The sequence below is a fragment of the Perognathus longimembris genome, chromosome 11 (assembly GCF_023159225.1).
Source record: "Perognathus longimembris pacificus isolate PPM17 chromosome 11, ASM2315922v1, whole genome shotgun sequence".
NCBI classification, from domain to species: domain Eukaryota; kingdom Metazoa; phylum Chordata; class Mammalia; order Rodentia; family Heteromyidae; genus Perognathus; species Perognathus longimembris.
In genome coordinates this window covers 20,133,527-20,155,387 of record NC_063171.1, presented here as the reverse complement: position 1 = coordinate 20,155,387, position 21,861 = coordinate 20,133,527, and the positions used below count along the sequence as shown (strand labels likewise).

Below are 21,861 nucleotides of genomic sequence, written 5' to 3'. Positions count from 1 at the left end.
AGCTTATGCAATTTAAGCAAGCATCTGGAAATCCAGTTGGTAGGAAACTGTAGATCTGGGATCAGACCCCTAAAAACCTGTCTCCAAAGTTCCCACGATTAACCATGACTCTGACGTGCTATAAGTAATTCCAACTGTGGCTCCTCTAACCTGCCTACACACTGGAATCCATGGAGGGTTTTGTTTTGTTTTGTTTTGTTTTGTTTTGTTTTGTTTTGTTGCCAGTCCTGGGCCTTGGACTCAGGGCCTGAGCACTGTCCCTGGCTTCTTTTTGCTCAAGGTTACCACTCTGCCACTTGAGCCGCAGTGCCACTTCTGGCCACTTTCTGTATATGTGGTGCTGGGGAATCCAACCTAGGGCTTCATGTATACGAGGCAAGCGCTCTTGCCACTTGGCCATATCCCCAGCCCCCCATGGAGGGTTTTTGTTGGTTTTGCCTTCGTTTTTTAAGAGCTGTTTCAAGTTCAAGGCAAAAGGAGGAGGAAGTACAAAGCCCATAGAAACATCTTGTGTCCACATAGGCACCTACTCCTCCCTGCCAACACCATGCACTAGAGCCATGCCTCTGTGACAGTCTCACACAGCATTGCCACCCAAAGTCCATAGGTCACTCTGGGTGTGGTACATTCTTTGGGTTTTGACAAATATAGCTTCCATTCATTAGAGAGTCATTTCATGGCCCTGAAGCTCCTGTTGCTCTACCTATTTATTCTTTCTTTTACTCCCAACCCCTGACAACCACTCTTCATTGTCTTCCTAGTCTTGCCATTCCCTGAAGTCACATAACTGGAAGTCTACTTAGTATCTATCTATCTATGTATCTATCTATGTATCTATCTATCTATATCATACATACATATGTGTTCAGATTGCTTTCTTCCACATACCAATATGCATTTAAGATTTCCTGATGCCTCTTCTAATGTTTCTGATGTCTCAGTGCTGAATATTTTGTTGTCAGAATGTATAAATGTGTAATCCCATATACTAAAGAACAACTTAATTACTTCCAAGTTTCTGCAATCATGAATAAAAGTGCTATGAACATCCATGTTCAGGTTTGGAGGTAGATGTAAGTTTTCAGTTTATTTGAGTAAATGCCAAATAGTGTGATTGTTGAAGTATGTAAAAATGCATCTGGTTTTCTTAGAAACTACCTGTCTTCCAAAGTGACTGTGTCATTTTTTTGCATTCCTGCCAGCAAATGAATAAGAGTGCCTGTCAGTTCACATCTTCACCAGCCATTAGGTGTTGCCAGTGTTTGGGATTTGGGCCTTTCTAATAGATGTGCATTGGTATCATTGATGTTTTAATTTGCAGTTCCCTGATGACATATTATATTGAACATTTTATATGCTTTTAGATCTTTTTCTGTGTGTGTGTGTGTGTGTGTGTGTGTGTGCATGTGCGTGTGGATACACTAGTGCACGGGTTTGATCTCAGGGCCTCATGCTCTCATAGGCTTTTTCACTCACAGCTGACCATACCACTTGAGTCACATCTTCAGTCTGACATTTAACAGATTTTTCTACCCCGCCTACTTTAAAGCACAATTCTCAGATGTCAGCCACCAGAGTAACTAGGATTACAAACACAAGCCACTATCTGTGTACCTTAAGAAGTGTTCAGTTCTTTCACACATTTCTTATCAGATTTTCCCACTTTTTTTCGCTGAGTTTTGAGTTATTTGCATTTTTTGAGTAACAATACTTTATCAAGTGTGTTTTTTGAAAATATTCTTCCAAACTGTGGCTTGTATTTTCATTCCTTAAGTGTATATGTACTTGCAACATGAGTGCTCTACCCCTTGAGCTCCTTTTGAATTTTAGCTTGCTTTTCAAATAGCGACTTTCACTTTTTTCTAGACTGAACTCAGGTCACAATTTTCCTTCATTTTCCTCTTAAGTACCTGAGATTACCAGTGTGCACCTCCATGCTGACTTTTGCACAACCATCGCCATCACCCACACCTGGCCTATAATTTCAGTACCTTGACAGTATTTTTCACAGAGTAGGGACTTTTAGTTTATAGTAATTTATCTAATTCATATTGATTGTAATTATTTCTTGGGTTGCACCTTTGGATATTTACAATGTAGGTAAGGTTGTTACTACCTAGGGAGAGGCTAGACGTGATTAGACAGAATGTGTCGAATGACTACAAACTTGCAGGAGCAGTCCAATGGAGAAGAAAGGCAATGGAAATTTGAGGTGTTGTGTCAAGGTTCCCTACATTGACCTGCCACCTGTCATGGTATAAACTGTTGTATCAGAACCTCTCTGTGTTCTCATTCCCCAGCCAATGTGTGCCATTAACATGCCATTGTTGAAGAAAGAGAAAAGTGGGCACTGAGAATGGACACAGAGGACTGCCCTTTGTGGCTCTAACCATCCCTCTCCAGATTATTAAAAGAAATTTGAGATGAGGACAGGGCCTGTGACCTGATTTGCCCTCTAGGGTTTCTCTAGTGTTCAGACACCAGGATGGGAAAACACTGTTCTGATGACTCACAGGCCTCTCCCTCCACTTTCTGGAGGACTGAGGAGCTGAGGATTTAACATCCCCGAATCACAACCCTTCTGCCTTGTGTGAGTCACTCCCCTTAAGTCTCTGTTGAAACAGCGAAATAAAATTCTGCCTGATTAAGTGTACAAAATGCATACTAAAAACAAAACAGCACCTATCTAACATTCAATGAGAAGAGAGTTTTCAAGAAACAGAAAGTGAAATTAACTCTGCTTAGGTTTATCTCTTTTGTTTTGAATTCACCTTTTTTTTTTTTTTTGCCAGCCCTGGGGCTTAAACTCAGGGCCTGGGCATTATCCCTGAGCTTCTCTGTGCACAAGGCTAGTAGTCTTCCACTTGAGCCACAGTTCCACTTCTAGCTTTTTGGTAATTTATTAAAGGTAAGAGTCTCACAGGCTTTTCTGCTCAGCTAGCTTGGAACCACAATCCTCAGAACTCAATCTCCTGAGTAGCTATAGGCATGAGCTACTGGTGCCCCACTCATAAGACACTTTTAATATATGCAAATGAGCCAGGCATGATTAATTCTAGCCACACAGGAGGTTAAGACCTGAGGATCAAGGTTCAATCCTGGGCAGAGAAGTCCTTGAGAAAACTAGCCATGCCGAACTAGGGGCATGGCTCAAGTTAAAGAGCACCAGTGGGAGAAAGCCAAATGAGAGCATGAGGCACTGACATTCAATCCATATAGTATGCAAATGAAAAGGGCTGATGATGAAGATTGTACTATTCTTTCTTCTTCCTTTACTATTTCTATTCTAGTGGTAAGAAGGGGGGGAAAGGCCATAAACATTTGTCATAAGTCTATCACATTCCAGGTGGTAGGCTTAGTGAATTTCAGCTGCTATAAGAAAATGCTATAGAGTGGGTGGACAAAACAGTAGACATTTATTTCTCAGTTTGGGATGCTAGAAGTCTAAGATCAAGGCTGGCCATTTGGTTCCTGGATGGTGAATATTTTCCTGACTTACAGGCAGCTTCTTTCTCTGGCCAGGTACTCCCCTGGCAGGGAGAGGGAAGATTCTCTACCTCTCTCCCCTCTCCCTCCCTTCTTATTATAATGCCATTAATCCAATCATAGGAGGCCCACCCTTGTTACTTCATCTAACCTTAATTACCTCTTAAAGACCTCAACGGCAAATACCATCCTACTAGGTGATAGTGTTTCAACATTTAAAAGCATTAGGCTCTACAAAGCACTAAGTTTTCAGGAAGTGATATTCTGATTACCCTAGTATCGCCTCACCCATGTGGCTTGTCCAGTACAATCTGGGTGTGTAACCTCCTTCCTTCTCTGCACTGGCTCCTCAGCTTGGTAAAGCCAGGTGCTTCTAGAATGGTCTTGCATAATGTAGTACTTGAGATGAACTCAATAAAATGCTTATAGGCATGACAACTGAATGAGAAATCGTTTCTGAATGTCAGCAGAAAAACTCAAGAGAATGTGAGCAGAAGGTAAGTGGCCAGTTCCTCCTTTCTCTGTAAGGACACAAGAGGCCTACAATGTTCCAAAATTATAGGAGGCCTGAAATAGGCTTCTTTTTACATTTTGAAGTAGAAAGGTGGCCTTTCTAAAAAACATATGCTAGAATTGCTTATTTAATGTTTCTACTTTTCCATTGTAGATACCCCTACTGACTAAACTAGAAATGTCACTTAAAGACTGTCAGATTTAATATGATTCAAAATTTTATTATGTTCCTCACACAATTGACATATGCAGATAATCACTACAAATCAGACAAGCAAAGTTTAATTTTAAAACCTTAAGAAATCTTGTTCTTTACAAAACCATTTTTATTTTAAAAAATAAAAGAAAAACTCCATTTCTTCCAGTACATCTCAACTCCATCCATTGACACCCATTTGTCCATCACTGGACACCTCTTTTCACCTCTTTTATTCCCATTCCCAAGTTCTATCTTAACTACCACAATGGTATCAGACTTACACCAGAAAATCTGTTCAGTTTAAGACATTGATACTTTCTTACTATATGTATTACAGTAAATCAAAATATTTCTAATCATGGCTGAGAATGTGGCTTAGTGGTAGAGTACTTGCCTAGCATGCATGAAGCCCTGGGTTCCATTCGTCAATACCACATAAACAGAAAAAGCTGAAAGTGGCTCAACTGGTAGAGTGCTAGCCTTGAGTAAAAGAAGCTCAGAGACAGAGCCCAGGCCCTGAGTTCAAGCTTAGGACTGGAAAAAACTATTTCTAATCTTAGTTCCCTCAATGCCAGATTGAGTCAAAATACTGCTGACTTAGAGATAAAAATATACAGATCAGCTGGCCACCAGTGGGTTCACCCCTGTAAATAGGCTCCTTTTCAGGAGGCTGAGATCTGAGGATCACAGTTCAAAGTTATTCCAGGTAGGAAAGTCCATGAGATTCTTAGCTCCAATTAATCACCAGATGCCAGAAGTGGAGCTGTAGCTCAAGTGGTAGAGGACTAGCCTCGAACAAATAACTCAGAGACAGTGCACAGGACCTGAGTTCAAGCCCCAGGACCGGAACCAAAAATATTGATAGGTACATAGATAGATAGATAGATAGATAGATAGATAGATAGATAGATAGATAGATATCAATAGAACAATTATTTCACTGGGTAGTGAAGAAATAAATTCAAAATATAGTCTTTAGCCCTAAGGAGCTCCCATTTCAGTGAAGAAACCAAAACCATGAGGTGGAAAGAAACATGTTCTAATGTGGCTGTAGATTCTACATCAGGGACCTACAGACAGCACTGAGAATGCAGCATGTGAAGTAAGGCTGGATGGAAAACTTCAGTAACTGACATCAGATGGCCCAGCCTCATTACAAACCCAGTAGGAAAAAAAATGTGCCTGGGTCACTCCTCCAGACTCCATAGTCTGGAGCCCTGAGCTCATAAGACAACTTTTCTCAACCTCAGCACCACTGAATGATTTGTTGTTGTGGGATTGTCTTGTTTACTAGCATCATTGGGCTCTGCTTTCTCAATGCCAGTAGGGCCACTCCAAACCACCCGCCCCCCCGACAATCTATGACACCCAAAATGTCTTCAGACCAAATGCCCCAAGTTGAGAATTACTGTCTTGGAAAACCAGTGTAGGTTCTTCTAGAAGGAATAACATTCATGCAACTAGAGCCTAGACTGTACTGATGCTCAACAAATGTTGAGTGAATGAATGAATAAATTTCCTAGGACTCTTTGCCATGTTTCTTTGTTTGTTTGTTTGGTTCCAATTAGAAAGACCTTGGACTTCGAATGAAGTTTTAAAATGTCCATATAGAAGATAAAAATAATCATGCCCATTTATACAGCATTCAACAAAAGTTACATGGTTTGGGTCAAAGGGCTCAAACTCTCGAGTTTTTCAATGGGGATAATAAATTCTGTTTTCCAAAGCCACTGGAAAAGTTACTTGATATAATTGTTGTAAAACATGCAATATTTGAGGTGTTGACACTCATTCCTTTGATGTGCTGACAAAAGGTATCATAGATTTCCCTTCTAGTTCCAGTCAAGAAGCTGCACCACTAAATGGACTAGTGTAGTTAATTGCTTGTTATAGATGTATATTGGATGCAGTGTGCCAGAAACAGACACATCAGCTATCTGATTGGTCCTTCATAAACTAACAGCTTGGTTGGGCCTAGAAAGTTGCAATTTACCAAGAACTACACAGCTAATCATTATCTTCTTGAGCTTGAAAGACTCTGTCAGCACTCAGGGTTCACTCACTCCAGCCCCTCTGTCACACAGCAGCTGCATTGGCTTATTGGTTTGGGGAAAATGCTTGCTATATTCTGTGTTCTGTAGTTTGTTATAGACATAGATCACTAGATCTGGAAATTTCTTCTGAAAATAACAGGATGGGTCTCCAATTGTCTTCTTTATCCTGAAGTGAAACACAAAAGGGTTGTTATATTTGCCCCAAGCTCTTTTCGCCTACTTCTTGCTTCATACCATAATGGCCCAGAACCACCCTCTGCTGTCTGAATTTCTACTGTAAATCTTTTTTTTTTTCCTTCTTGGTGGTACATGGGTTTGAATTTAGGGCTTCATGCTTGCCAGGTAGGCACTATACCACATGAGCCATGCCTCAGCCTGCATGGTTTCTAATACGAAGTGTGGAAGTTGACAACACTTACTACTAATTGTGCACTCTCTGGCCACTCAACCCTTCTGAAATTTAGTTTTTTATTCATAAAAATTCAAACAATGCAATCCTACAAATCCCTTGCATATATTTGTCAAGTCCCCACCCCACCCCGCCCCTCAAAACCCTGAGTTACAAGGCTTCTTGTGTCTGAGTGAGTTTGCAGAATACATTTTGGCAATAAAATCTGCCTTAACTAGCATGATACTGTGACTTTTGTAGCTCTTATACTCCCTTTACCCAGCTATCCTTTTTTCTGTATTACTCACATAAAAAGTCACTAACTTCTGTTCAGTAGGGCGCAGCCAAAGCTCTAATAGAAGGTGAGAGCTTCAGAAATGTCTATGACCAAATGTTAAGACCATAGAAAAGAAGAATATTTTAGGTTTTATCAAAATTAATTTTCTTTTTTCCACACTGGTAGGAATTTAGAGTTGGATTATTTTTCCATGGTGCCAGAGCTTGAACTCAAGGGCTCACACTTGCTCAGTTTGCTTACACTATGACTTGAACCATACCCCAAGCCTGGCCTTTTACTGATTGTTTTGGCAATGAAATCTCTTCCTGGTCTGGCTTTGAACTCTCAGTCCTCTAGAACTCAATTTCCTGAATACCTAGGACTACAAATGTAAACCCCTGAAACCTGGCAAAAATTGGATTTTTAAATGTTCTCATTCTACATTGGGTTTATCTGAAAAACTCTTTTTTTTTTTTTTTTGGTTGGTCATGGGGCTTGAACTCTTGACCTGGGCACTGTCCCTTGTGCTCTTCAGTTCAAGGCTAATGCTCTGTCACTTGAGCCACAGTGTCATTTCCTCTACATGGATTTTGTAAGAAAGAAAGCAATGCTTACTTTTCATTTTTTTTCTCATCAATGTGTTCTCCCAAATTCCGGATGAATTTTAACAGATCACCCACAATGTCCTGATAGGAATTGCCATTTTTAATATAGAACGCATTCATTGTTTTCATAATATGGTTCTCAATCTGAAAAACAGAATATTACACAAAAACATGGCAGCAGCACAACATAAATCTTGATGAGCTATACCAAAAGGCAAAATAGAAATTTGAATATGTGCTACCCCTTACTAATTAATAAAACAAATAATAGAAAGAAACAATTTGAGTAAATGATATACAGCATGATGTGTAGTTGAGATTGTAAAAATATAACATTTTTGTCTGTATGAATTGTCTCCATATGAGATTAAATATATTAAACTCTTTGTTTTTTAATCTTTGTCAGCTAGGTACCAGTGGCTGATACCTGTAATCTTATCTATTCAGGAAGCTGAGATCTGAGGACCGTGATTTAAAGGCAGCCAAGGCAGAAAAGTCCAGGAGACTCCTATCTTCAGTTAACCAGAAATAACAGGAAATGGAGCTGTGGTTCAAGTGATAGAGTGTTACCCTTGAGCAAAAAAAACTTCAGGGACAGCACTCAGGCCCTGAGTTCAAGCCACCCCCAGTAGCAACACACACACACACACACACACACACACACACACACACACACACACGTCTACTACATTAGGAAAATTATTCATTATGCTATACATCATTTTTACCTCTTTCCTCCCCCTTGGAAATTTGCAATTATATTTCCTTCTGATAAAAAGCTTGTTAAGATGCAAAGCAGCCCTCACCATCATTGCCACAGTGAGTAGAGTTGGTGTTTGTTTAGTATATTTCTAAAGGCTACTTGTTTCTCCTTGCTTCTGACACCCCAGGAAAACCTCATCAACCTTGTAGGTGACTCCTATATATGAAAAAGTTTGGGATAAAAGAACCAGATACAATAACCATGAAACCAGAGTCATTTAGGAAGGTAACTACTGGTGACTGGGCCAACACTAGTGTGGACTCCACATGAGACTGTATGGAGGCACTCTGTGAGGACCACACATGAGAGGAGCTGGGCAGTGTGGGCTGCAGGATGGTAGCACAGAACGAGAAGCAAACGTGGGAGTGACTTCTACAAAACTTGGACTCAAGACCTGCTCAAAACTAACCACAAAAATGGGCAAGTCACTGAAATCAACAGAAAAAAAACCCACCAAAATCTAAAGGGAAAAACTTGAAATTAGTCAAAATTTAACATAGCTCAATAGAAATTAGAGGGACGAATCCACGAACTGGAGTTGAACAGGGTTTTGTAGCGAGCTTGGCCCATTTCCAGCTGTCCTATCCTGGATACTTCACGTATTATTGCCCAGCCTCTATTTCCTGCAGGATTCAATGGTTTGGTAGAGTGGATGGCATCAGAATGCTGTGGAGTGTCTGGCTTCCACATATGGCTCTACTTCCCAGCATCCAGGCCTGCCACGTCCTTCACTGGCTATGTGCCTCTGAAAAAACTATTGTCAGTGACTCAGCTTACCCATCTGCAAAATATAGATCATTGCCACAGAAGCTGTTATAAGGATGGCATGTGACCAATCAAATATACAGTTCCAAGAGCTATATCTGCCACAGAGTAGTCTAGTGCTCCATAACTCCTTAACTGTCAACTAACACTGTCATCTGCTCTACTTTATATTTATCTGTTTCTATAAGCTTAAAGTCTGATTCAGAGTTTTATAGACAATCTTAAGTCATGGAACACCTATGCTATGCCAGGGATATAGTCATCAGCAAGATAGCAAACTCTCTCCTCCCTTTGCAGGCTAGCAAAGAAAAAGGACATTGATCCAGCCATTATAGGTATGTTGTGTAGTCTTGAGACAAACAAAGGAAAAAACACAAAATAAGAACCAGAAGCAAAAAGATATAGAAGTAGCAAAGGCCTAAGATAGGAAAGTTATTGATTTCAAAGGACTGAAACTTATGGATTCTCTCATAGTGCTTTTGCATAGTGCTTGCATTTCTGTAGGCTCATCTGTGCCTCATGTACCTGTGTATCTTGCTTTATGTGCCCAGACTTTCATACCACTCTAATATGTTATCGGTATTTGATAGATGTCTGTTAACTAATAATAATAAAAGTTGTGATACTAAAGACTAAAGTGCTGATTGACTTCATAGAGTTCTACTTTAGCTCAAGTTAAGTGGACTTTTCTCTTTTTTTCTTATTTATTGTCAAAGTGATATACAAAGAGGTTACAGTTTCATACGTTAGGCCTTGGGTACATTTCTTGTACTGTTGGTTACCTCCTCCCTCATTCCCCCCAAGTGGACTTTTCTTGAAGAGGGAAATTGAAATCACCTTTCCTTTGTGGTATGTGCTGTCCAGCAGAATGTATTTCTCATGTGTGGATCCTCAGAGCTGAGTTGCTGGTGGGCAGAGAGGCAGCCAGTCTGTCTTTGCACTGAGCCCTCACAGGATTCTTGGCCAGGCTTAAGGGAAAGGCTCATGGGCTAAAGGCCAACCTAAGGTAGAGCCAGGGGTGCTAGATTCTGTCCTACCCCCTACCATAAAAAGATACAAGAACTGGGATGAGAAGGGAAGAAGGAAAATCATCTCACCTCTTGCTTAGAACAGGAAAATGGTACAAAATAATGTTCATACAAAAAAGTTGGAAATAGTACCATACAATATTACACAGACCCTTTTCCAGGAAGAACTCCTAGACCATAGGAATTGTGCATACCTTAGATGTCCATTTGTCAAAACTGTACGATACAGATGGCTCAGAATGCAGTAGCCCGTAGATTTCACTTGTTTGTTTTCGAATTTTGATATCAGATATGTTTCCCACATTCCGAAGTGTTCTATACCGACTGCAGATGACAAAATTGGGGTCACTCCTTTCTTTCCACTCTTTCAGAAATTGGAAACAGATATATTTTGATTTTTCATTGTACTTATTTTTGTGCCAGCACTGGGGCTTGCACTCAGGGCCTTGCACTCTCACTTGGGTTTTATTGCTAAGACTGGTACTCTACCAACTGAGCCACAGCTCCACTTCTGGCTTTTGCTGGTTAACTGAAGATAAGATTTTCCTGTCTGGTCTGGCTTCAAATCACAATCCTCAGATCTTAGCCACCTGAGTAGCTAGGATGACGGGACTGAGCCACCAGCACCCTGATACACTTTGGTTATTTAATAAAAGTAGTAAAACTCTTCGAAAACTCTTCATGATTAGAATGGCAGCCATCTTTTTCTTTGCTTCAGAAGAGAAAACCAGAATCCGGGCAGTTGAATTACATAGTCAGTATATGCCAAACTGAGAAAAAAGCATGGATCAGTTCATCCCCAGCCCTGACCCCTCCTGCACCATTGCACCCTCTCCACTCTGGAGAACTGTGACATGCACTCAAGTTGTACTTACTTCTCCCAGGTCCAGAAGAAGGGATGATCCAGCAAATTGCTAACACAGTCTGTTACATTTTTCCCAGGACAGAAAAGGTGATGAATGAGGTCCTCAGTCTCCTTATCTGGAGAAAGTTGAACCACTTCTTCATTATTTTTATCCTTCAGTGTCCCAAAAGGAATCTCTCCTTTCTTTACCACATAGAGGACCAGCCGTCCAAGGGCCTGCACAAAAGCCACAAAGCAAGCCAAAGGTACTTATGGTATACCTTTCTATTTGGGTAACCTTGGAAAATGTAACCAGTTAATTTTCTTTGATTCAATTGAGAAATGCTGAAGACGTTAGTAAAGCACACCTCTGGGTGTATCTGTGAAAGTGTTTCTAGAGACGATTAGATCATGAGAGCTCTAAACTAATGAATGGTTTATCCCATTGAAAGACTGAAATTTAAGTAGACATCAGGAGGTGGTGGGATTGTGGAAGGCAGGGTGTGGTTAGAGGAAGTAGGTCACTGGAAACACATCCTTAGAGATTAGCACCTTCCTACTCTAGCTCTGCTCAACTTCCTGTGTGCCATGATGCAAGCTGCTCAGCCACGCCATCCTGCCATGATGATCTGAAACTGTGATCAACATGAGTGTTTCCTCCCATAAACTCTTCTCTTGGGTATTTTTGATCACAGCTATATAAAAGTAACAAACACAGAAGTTGTGGTGCTGGTTTTGTACAGTGGAAGATGAGGAAAATCTCAAGTAATCTGCAGGCATGTTAAGGAGAGAAGACATAGATAGATTTGTGCACAGAGGACTCTTCAAGGCAGCGTGTGGTTCACATAGATAAGCCCTGGGCCAGTTGTCAAAAGGAAGAAAAAAAAAGAACAAAAAACTTCCTGTCAACAAAGGGATTTGAGTTGGACAATGAGAGAATATATGTAAATCTTAAAAAGATGATGTTTACACAGAAGAGTGTCTTGGGACTATACGGGAAACTAAGGCTTTGGGTCCAGGGCTACAAGAGGCTGCAGATAATAGCACGTGTTCAGCTTGGGTGGAATACAAGTGCTAGCCCTAGCAAGAAGGAAAGATAAATGATCGGCATAGGAGTTATCAGTACAAAATATCTATAAGGGATGAGCTGAAATCTAGAACCACCCAATCCAGCAGCCAGACTGGTAGGTTTAGAGTCCCTGCCTTGGTTACTGTCGAGTACAGAACTACCCAACATAGGTCATGGGAGTTCAGTCTGTAAGGCCAGGCCCCTTGTTCTCTCAACAGCTATCTCAGAGTCTCGACGTTTATGGCCAAGCTTTGTCTCTTCCAAGTCAGGAACTAATCCCACCATCACAGAAAGTTTCTGGGAATCTCAGTCTCTTGCCTTCCTCAGAGCTCAGCACATGAGAGAGCTGAGTAGAGTGGAGAAAGAAATCTCTCAGGCAAAAATAATACCTCTTAGTGGAATATAGGAGATGCCGGAAAATATTTCCTGGAAGAGATAATACAGGCTCAATTTAGTTATTTAGCTAATGAAAGGAGAAGGAGGGAAGGGATTCAGAAAGGGGTCACAGCAAAAGGCAACCCCACAATGATCCTGCCTCTACCTGTTCTCTGCAGCTTGCAAGCTCAGCTACAGAAGAAACCCAAGGAGATGCTTCCATCTACAGCAAGAGAGGACAGTGGACAAGACAGGGGAAGCCTTGAAAGGTCTTTCCTCCCTTCTTCTTTAAAATAAAGACATTCTTTAGTTTTCCCTAGAAACTAGAGAAATGAGCAAATAAGGAAACAGAAAGAAGAAAAAGAAAACTAGATTGCAAAACTTACCTCTAGATCTCTCTTGATTTCCTGTGGATCTCCAGTCCCCTTGATGCTCTGATCAAAATCTGCCAGGCGAACTGCATCCTTGGCATCTAAGGAATAGTTTACAGAGATGCATGGAAATACACATTATCCATGATGTGACAGTCAACTCATTTAAATATGCTATACAATTCATCATCTTTCTACAAGGTAGGCAATAATACTGTTTTCTCCTCAAAAACTGTCATGTACATTATTTTATTTGATCTTCTAGGTATCTGCCAAGAGAAAGGCATACATTTCATTTTTTCCAGGCCACATAGTGGAAAAGGATAAGGAAAATATGAACAAGTTCCTCATTCATGCAGTTTCTAGGGCCAAGTACACAGACTTATGAAGGAGCTGCTGGTAGCTGTTAAGATTACATCTTATAGAAGGGGATGACATTGTCCAAAAGAGAAATATACACATTACCTGAATTGTGAAATGGTAACCTCTCTGTACAACACCTTAATAATAACAATAAAATTGTATTTTTAAAAAGATTGCACTCGGGCACCAGTGGTTAAAATCCTAACTGTTCAGGAGGCTGAGCTCTGAGGATTGAAGTTCAAAGCCAGCCTAGGCAAGAAAGTCCATAAGATTCTTGTCTTCAACTAACTACCAGAAAACCAGAAGTGGCACTGTGGCTCAAAGTGTAGAGCACTATTCTTGAGCACAAAAGCTCAAAGACAGCACCCAGGCCATGAGTGCAAGCCCAACTATCTACAACAACAACAACAAAAAAAAACACATTGCATCTTAGGGTTAGCCTAAAACTAACAAGGATCTAAATCTAAGACTATCTTGTCATAACCTTGCATCAAATTAGGCCAACCAGCCATTGGCTACTTTGACGTTTTAGATAGTCTCATCCCAAGTTGATGAAATGCTTGTACTGAGTCACCTTTGGAACATTTTCTTCTTGAGGGACACTGATGAGACCTCAGAAAGAATGATGAACAGATGTAAGCGGTCAGAACAAGAAAAAGAAAAACAAAAATAAAAAAAAAAGAAAAGAAAGGCAAATGATAGAAGGGGTGACATTGACCAAGATACATTGTACTTACAGACTGATTTGTTGAATTAAATCTCCTTTGTACAACTACTTAAAAATAATTTTTAAAATTTAAAGAAGAAAATACAAAGCAAGTCAGAGATTCGTCCTACAATAGGTGATCCCCTGCCTCTGGCCTGAAGAAGTCTGGGTAGCCTCAAGTAAGTTGATTGCTTGCTTCTAGAATCCTTTTGGTTTCAAACCTGGCATTAAAACCATGTGGGGGGGCTGGGGATATAGCCTAGTGGCAAGAGTGCCTGCCTTGGATACACGAGGCCCTAGGTTCGATTCCCCAGCACCACATATACAGAAAACGGCCAGAAGCGGTGCTGTGGCTCAAGTGGCAGAGTGCTAGCCTTGAGCGGGAAGAAGCCAGGGACAGTGCTCAGGCCCTGAGTCCAAGGCCCAGGACTGGCCAAAAAAAAAACAAAAAACATGTGGGAACCCAGAACCTAACAAACAAAAATCTATTAAACTATTCAACAAGTATGTATTGAGTAGTAACAGGAGAGGTGAAGTAGAATATCATCCAAAAATTTTAGAGTTTCAGGATAAGAAAAATGAAATTAAATAAATAACACAAGGAACTATAGAAATGACTGCAGCTCTGCAAATGCTAACAAGAAATGTTTGGTGCTAGGTGGTTGAATGAGAGGAAAGTGACCTGATTAATGGTGGGGGCTTGGGAGAACAGCAGACTGAAAAAGATGAGTAGAATCAGTAAGGTAGGTGAGGTAGGAAAGGGCTGAAGAGAAAATTCCAGTTAGAACCATAGCCCACAAGGAACTGAAGAAGTTCAATATGATGAAAAGAATGGCTGAGTGACCAGAGAACAGGGATAAAGTCACAAAGCTGCCCATGATGAATCTGAAAAGACAAAGATAGGATGTTATTCAAATTAATAATTTCCAGAGTTCAACATTTAAGCCAAGCTAAGTTCCACTTGAATCTGAAAGTTCCTAAATGGAACTCTTCATTGCTCTCCTAACATGGTTTTTGTTTTTGTTTTGACAGGCCTCAATGTTTTTCCTATGACATTCAATAGATATTGTTAAGTGCTATAAGTTTTTTTAACTAGGCTTAGATTTTTTTTGTCAGTCATGGGGCTTGAACTCTGGGCCTGGGTGCTGCCCCTGAGCTCTTCAGCTCAAGGCTAGTGCTCTACCACTTGAGCCACAGAGCCACTCCTGGTTTTCTGGTGGTTCATTGGAGTTAAGAGTCTCTCACAGACTTTCCTGCCAAGGCTGGCTTTGAACAGCAATCCTCAGATCCCAGCCTCCTGAGTAGCTAGGATTACAGGTGTGGGCCACTGGTGCCTGACTTTAGACTCTTTTTTAAACTAGACTTGGTTTCTGTATCTACATCACAGACTTAACAGTTAGTGGGCATTTAGGATAAAATCTCTCCTGCTACCAGTCAGCCTAAACCTTAGTCTTCTAAGGTTTTTGGACAATTTTTCCATCAGGTTGTTTCATCTTCTTGTTGACTCTGTGTGTGTGTGTGTGTGTGTGTGTGTGTGTGTGTGTGTGTGTATGTGTTCATGCATGTGCACATGCACACACTGGTACTGGGGCCTCAAGGAGGACATTTGATTAGTTGAACCACACCTCCACTCTTTTGACAAAGCTAGCTTCGAATCTCCATCCTCTAGATCTCAGTCTTCTGAGTAGCTAGGATTACAATTGTGAGCCACCAGTGCTCATCTGAGAAGTGGAACTTTTAAAGTTAATCTGGCCTCTTGAATGGATCTATGCATTCTCAAGAGAGTGGGTTTATTACAAAGCACATTTGAGACTATCCTGCCCTTCTACCTTTCACCATGATTACACAGCAAGGAGACCCTTGCTAATGCTATACTCTAGGACTTCCTAGCCTCTAGATCTGTTCTCTATAATCTTCCCAGTCTGCAGTATTCTGTCATAGCAGCATAAAAAAGACAAACGGGAGGTTTCACCTATTAAGACGTTTCGTGGCTGCAGATCCTGGTGGGTATATCCATGAGACAAGTGTAGTTCTCCAACAGCCTTAAATATAGATAATAGGACAGTTTGGGCAACAGTATCTTCCTGGTTCTGCATGGCTTCCTTTCTGTGAACCTCCAAGTGCTCTTCCAGAGTCTGTTCACAGAGGGCCATACACACATATAGACACCCCTTGTGATTCTCGCTCCCATAGAAGGTCACGAAGTTACTGCTCTCTCGGCAGCTTCGCAAACAGGACATTTCCTTTTGTGCCTCTATGCTGTCTTCCTGGAACAACTTCACAGCCACCTCTCGTCCCTCATAGAACCCCAGGTAGATGCCCCCTTTAGATGTGTCTGCAATTTTATATTCCTCAACCAGGAAGATTTTCAGTTTGCCAATTAGTCGGCGGTATATGCTGTGGAGATTTTTCAGGGATTTTCCCCAATGTGAGCTCTGGGCTACCCAGTCTTCAGCAGGAGGGTGAACATGTTCTTCAGCTCCATACTGGAGAAGAAGCTTGACAAGTGAATGGTCATAATTCCGCCTTGCTATCCCAATAAGATTTCCACAGCTCAAGCTGGCTTTGTGATTACACAAGCAGTGGACTATTTCCCTCATTTTGAGCTCGACAGCAATCCACAGTGCTGTTTTGCCCTCAAAGTCTGTGTCATCAATCTCTAAATTCTCCTGTTTCAGAAGCATCTGGACCAAACCAAGGCATTTCTTTTCCACTGCTAGGATAAGGGGTGTCTTCCCTTTTTCTCCTCTCACCTTGACATCAGCCCCATGGCTCAGCAGAAGGCTAGTGACTTCTTCCACATTGTCATCACTATTCACAAGAGCATAGATCAGGGCATTTCTGCCCATATTGTCACGGGCATTGACTTCTGCCCCCATCTCCTCAAGGAGGATTCTCACGACTTCCACATGGCCATTTTCAGCCGCATCCATGAGAGCAGTGGCCCCTCCTTTCTTAAGCAGCCTCTGGTTCTCCTTTGTCACTCTCCTCAAATTCACATTTGCTCCCTTCTGAAAAAGGAATCTTAAAGCTTCAACCCTACCATTCAAAGCGGCTTCCATGAAGGCTGTGAAGCCATTTGAATCATATTCATTCACATCTGCTCCCTTAGAAAGGAAAATCTTGAGGAGATTCACATGTCCTACTATGCCAGCAATGATGAAGGGTGTGGCTCCATTCTTCTTCTTCAGATGAGGGTCAGCACCATAACGAAGCAGAAGTTCAACTATGTCTTCCCTGCCACATTGCACTGCATTGTGCAGAGGGGTCCAGCCCCATTCCTCACTCTCATTCGGGTTAGCCCCTCCCTCCAGCAGTTGCTGGAGTTCATCCACATCTTCCCTTTGAGCAGCTTTCAACACCAAAAGACTTCCTTCTACTATAGAATTCTTCCTGCGGGAAGGCGTGGCTTCTTCTTCCTGATGACTCTTGGTCTCCATGATGGTAAATGCCAGTGGTAACAACTTTCTGTCTTTTTCTTTAATCTTGAGAAATGAAAACTTATTTCTTTAGGCCCTTAATACAGTCAAGTGCACACTGACTCTGGAAGCCAATTGGGGTTCCCTGTATGAGGAAGAGCAATGTTCTCGATTTTACAGAATTCTACTTGGAAACCTTATCATTTCAGAATAAGGGGGAAATAGCTGAATTACACAAGTTATTTTACTAGCTACTTTTTCCTACTTATTTTACTCATTATAGGAGTTATAAATTATAGAATATTATGAATATGTTACTCTAGAATCCTACTACCAGATACAACCACTAGTAATATCCGGTATATGTCTATAGATTGCTTAAAGTTTGGGATCATGCTAGGATTGTGCTTTATCCCAGGATAAAGTAATCTTTTATTCTGCTACTTTCCGGTTAATTTTGTACTATAATTCCCTCTGTTATTACAAAGAGTTTTCAAACTTTTTTTTGGACAGCTTTAGAGCTTGAACTCAGGTCCTGGGCACTGTCCCTAAGCTTTAGTGCTCTACCACTTGAGCTACAACTCCACTTCCAGCTTTTTGGTGGTTAAGTCTCATGGACTTTCCTGCCTAGGCTGGCTTCAAAAAGTCATCCTCAGAACTCAGCCTCCCAAGTAGCTAAAATTATAGGCATGAGCCACCAGCACCCAACCCGTTTTCAAGCGTTCTAATGGTGTTTAAGTATGCCATCACATGCTTGCTTCATTTCCCTATCACACATTTCCCTATCTCTTCCATCATTCTCTCCCCCACCTATCCCATCCCCACCTATCTCCTAGTTTTCTAGCTCCATTTTCACCTACGTGAAATACTCACATAATACTCAACTTGAGTATTATGATATTTTCCCACCATCCCTTTCTTCACTCATATTCCTCCTATTCTTTAATCCCCACATACCTCAGATAAAATGTTTCAGATCCCTAGTATTCATTTTGTTAAACAGATTAAGCAATGTTTTCAATTTAATAATTTTAAAGCCTCTTTTAGCTTATTTTTTTATGCTAGAGCTTATGATACAGTTCTTATGAGTTCAAATTGCACAACTATAGGTTATACTTTATACTCAGTATTCTCTACCTGTATAAACAAAATCCTTTCAATGTTATATAAATATACTCTTGGGAGATAAGCAAGAATAAGAGTGGGGGTGAATTTAATCAAAGTACACTATCACATATGGAAATATCACAACAAAACCCTTTTGTACAATTAATACATGCTAATAAAAAAAGGAAGAAAAAACATATTCCTACCACCAAGTAATGGCTTTAAAAAAAAAAAAACAAGTGGCTGGGCATGTGGTTTAGTGGTAGAGTGCTTGCCTGGAATGCATGAAGCCTGCTTTCGATTCCTTAGTACCACATAAACAAAAAAAGCTGGAAATAGTGCTCTGTAGCTCAAGTGATAGAGTGCTAGCCTTTAGCAAAAGGAAGCCAGGAACAGTGCTCAGGCCCTAAGTTCAAGCCCCGGGACTGGCGAGGAGGAAGAGGAGGAGGAGGAGGAGGAGGAGGAGAAGGAGGAGGAGGAGGAGGAGCAGGAGCAGGAGGAGGAGGAGCAGGAGGAGGAGGAGGAGGAGGAGGAGGAATGGGAAAGTGTATTCCATGGTTTTTGTTCATTTGCATTTTTTACAAATCTCCATCAGGTTCTGTCCTTGTGTCTGCTTATCCCATGTCCTCTTTGTATGACTGTGTACCTCTATTCAAAGTAGTGGTGGGTTCTGACCTCAGAGAGCTCTGAGTTTGAGCCCCTGGTTGTGTAGCTTTTGACTGCTACTTCCCGCTTACATGATCTTAGATTGTCTTGAAAGGAAAATCACAATAAATATGGTCCTGTGTGTAAAGTGCATTAAAATACAATAGGTAGCAAATATTAGGCACTCACTGAAAAACGTTTTAATAAACATTATTGCTCTACCACTGTTTGTGTAAAGTGTTTAAATATTACTCAAACAGGAAGCTCGACATGTGCATTTTGTCATCTATTCTCAATCAGCTCTGGGTACTGGATTTAAGTAGTCATCAGTCCTAAACTGAGCATAGTGTGTGTGTGTGTGTGTGTGTGTGTGTGTGTGCGCGCGCGCGCTGATTATGCTGATTCTGGGGCTTGAATTGAGAGCCTGAGTACTGTCCCTTAGCTGTTTTACTCAAGGCTGGTGATCTACCAGTTGAGCCACAGCCCCACTTTGTTTTCTTGTTTTTTGTTTTGGTGGTCAATTGGAGATAAGAGTAGTCTCCTGGACTTTTCTGCCTGGGCTAGCTTCAAACTGTGATCCTCATATCTCAGCCTCCTGAGTAGCTAGGATTAGAGGCATGAGCCACTAGCACCCAAACATTTAAATAACTGCATCAGCTACAAAGTCCACAAAACCACCATTTCTAAGGTCTAATCAATTTTGTAACATAGACAGGATCATTGAGCAATGAAATCTTTGAACCAATGTGTCTGAGTGGACAGTCCTGGTAACTTACCACCTGGTAGGAGGCAGACTGGCATAAATTAAAGAGCAGAGAAGGAAGAGCAGCACTGGAAAGCTTGAGTGAAGCAGCAGCACTTGGAGAACAAAGCAGGCAGCAAATCCACCACACTTTCACTTTCATTTGTTCCAGGTCCACAAAGGAGCCTGAGAAAGCAAACTTAAATAATGGATGAAGGATGACAGAACCTTGCAGGAAAGAGCTCAGAAACACTGGCTCCTTGGAGGTAGACAGCAAGTTTTGACCACTCTGACCACACTTCTGGTATCTTTCATCTTTAGGCTCTCCCTCCTCCAGCCCAAAGGATAAGAATCTTCTTGAGCTTTCCTAGCTCCCCTGATTCTGCCCTCTTACCTGTCAAACTCAAGCTCTTCTCCTCTGCAGTCATTGATTTGGTGGTAAGGAGTTCTTAAAGACTGTCCCCAGCAAGAAAACATTTCCTGCAGGCTTGTCACTGAGCTGACAGGGTGGAGCCAAAGAAAGAACTGGAGGAAGGAGGAAGGAGAAAGCAAAGGGCCAGCTGATACATGCACACAGCTCAGACAGGGCTGGCTCTCAACAGTGTGTGTGTGTGTATGTGTGTGTGTGTGTGTGTGTGTGTGTCTTAAACCTTGGTTCACAAGCTTTTGTGCTCAAAGCTAGTGCTCTACTATTTGAAACAGAGCTCTGCCTTGGGGTTTTCTTTTCTTTTTGAGTACTTTATTGGAAATAACAATCTCATGGACTTTCATACCTAAGCTGATTTCAAACCACAGTACTAAAATCTCAGCCTCCTGAGTAGCTAGGATTACGGTTATAAGCCCCTGAACCCAGTAGACACTTTTAACCAACTGGAACAAATCCCTGGCCTGCCATTTCCTCTGATGTCTGATTTAGTATCCAGACTCATTCTGACCAGCTATATACCTCTCAGCTTGTCAGTTGCAACTCCTGGCTCTATCTGTTGCTCCTGTATCTTTTCTCTGTTGTTGAAAAATAAAATAAAAGACTGCAAAATAAACACCCCACTATGTGTGCGATTCATTTTAATCAAGGGGCCACTATGTTGCCAGTTACTATTGCTTGGGATGCAATGGTTTATGCTAGGCCCCCACAGAGTTCTGCATGGAGCCTATCCTAGTAGGAAGAAATGGATCATAATCAGCAGGGAGAAGAAAACCTACCATTCAAAAAGTTTTCAGGTTATGATATATGAAAGGATATGTCCCAGCCATCCCAGGGGACCATGTGGAGATATTCATGAACAGGAGAAGAAGGTTTATAAGGAGGCTAGTGGGGCCATATCTCCCATGGGAGAGGGAGCAACATGGCATCTGCACCTTATCCAGGTGGCAGCTTCTCTCTCTGAGGTAAAGGGGAAGTAGGTAGTGATTAGGAGTGGCTCATTAGGTATGGGTGGATCTGGGGGCTAATGGGAGGAGCTGAGGACCTGAGGGTGGGGAAATGCTAACATTCCCCCATTTGTTGTTTATTAATAACAGGGGAGGGGTACCAGGCTTGAAGTATGGGCGGAGGTTGTTTCTTCTGGAGCTACTTCCTGCTGTAAAGGGGCGAAGTAGTCAGGGGTCCCTGATTCGTCGTTTGGCCGGGTACCATCCAAGAAGTGACAGTTTGGTTGGGAAAGGTCCTCATCATTTCCATGAGAATGGTTATCAGAGCCAATGGGTGTCATGGTCTCCTCTGGCTACCTCCTGCAGCTTGGGCACATCAAGGAGTCACTGGGGTTGGGGTCTTCAGGATCCAGATCTGAACTGGGCAGAACAGTGTAAGTGAAGCCTCCAGTTGCCTGTAGTAACAGGATGGATGGCCTTGAACTGCAAGTTTCCAGGTGGTATCCTGGGTGAGGGATGTTATCCTGTTAAAAGAGACTTTTGAAAAGGTCAAGCAAAAGGCTGACAAGTTCACAGGACCAGTTAACATGAATGACATGGGAGAACACACCCTGGCCACTAGACAGAAAAGTTTCACTTGGAGCATAAACCCAAATGTGGCCCATTACAAGGAAGGAGGAATAACTGGACTGGGGACAGGAAGGGAGTATTTGGGGGGCGATTGGGTAATGGACTGGTTGGAAGCAACAGCCAGAGGCTAATATATATACA

At 41.6% G+C, this 21,861-nt stretch overlaps 1 protein-coding gene across 3 annotated transcripts; it reads right to left on the bottom strand.

The window, feature by feature from the left end:
- Window positions 1–5,098: 5,098 nt before the first annotated feature.
- On the bottom strand, window positions 5,099–20,174 carry Rnasel (ribonuclease L). Of its 3 annotated transcripts, XM_048357494.1 has the most exons (7): window positions 20,114–20,174; window positions 15,779–17,370; window positions 12,753–12,838; window positions 10,954–11,159; window positions 10,273–10,402; window positions 7,533–7,666; window positions 5,099–6,418 (listed from the first exon to the last, which is right to left on the bottom strand). In XM_048357494.1, exons 2-7 carry the CDS (start codon window positions 17,244–17,246, stop codon window positions 6,247–6,249), a joined length of 2,196 nt encoding a protein of 731 aa, XP_048213451.1. In that variant the 5' UTR covers window positions 17,247–17,370; window positions 20,114–20,174; the 3' UTR covers window positions 5,099–6,246. The 3 variants fall into 3 exon arrangements, with proteins under 3 accessions (XP_048213451.1, XP_048213453.1, XP_048213452.1); XM_048357496.1 differs by lacking the exons at window positions 5,099–6,418; window positions 7,533–7,666 and adding an exon at window positions 8,256–9,066; XM_048357495.1 differs by lacking the exons at window positions 5,099–6,418; window positions 7,533–7,666 and adding an exon at window positions 9,999–10,090.
- Window positions 20,175–21,861: the final 1,687 nt, after the last annotated feature.

What these genes read in the sequence shown, in the direction of transcription:
- Rnasel (XM_048357494.1), bottom strand. Translation starts at nt 17,246, where the DNA reads ATGGAGACCAAGAGTCATCAGGAAGAAGAAGCCACGCCTTCCCGCAGG. An exon ending in GCCACGAAACGTCTTAATAG is followed by an intron (nt 12,839 to 15,778) that starts GTGAAACCTCCC and finishes ACTATTCCTTAG; the next exon opens with ATGCCAAGGATGCAGTTCGC. An exon ending in TTGACAAATGGACATCTAAG is followed by an intron (nt 7,667 to 10,272) that starts GTATGCACAATT and finishes TCTGTTTTTCAG; the next exon opens with ATTGAGAACCATATTATGAA.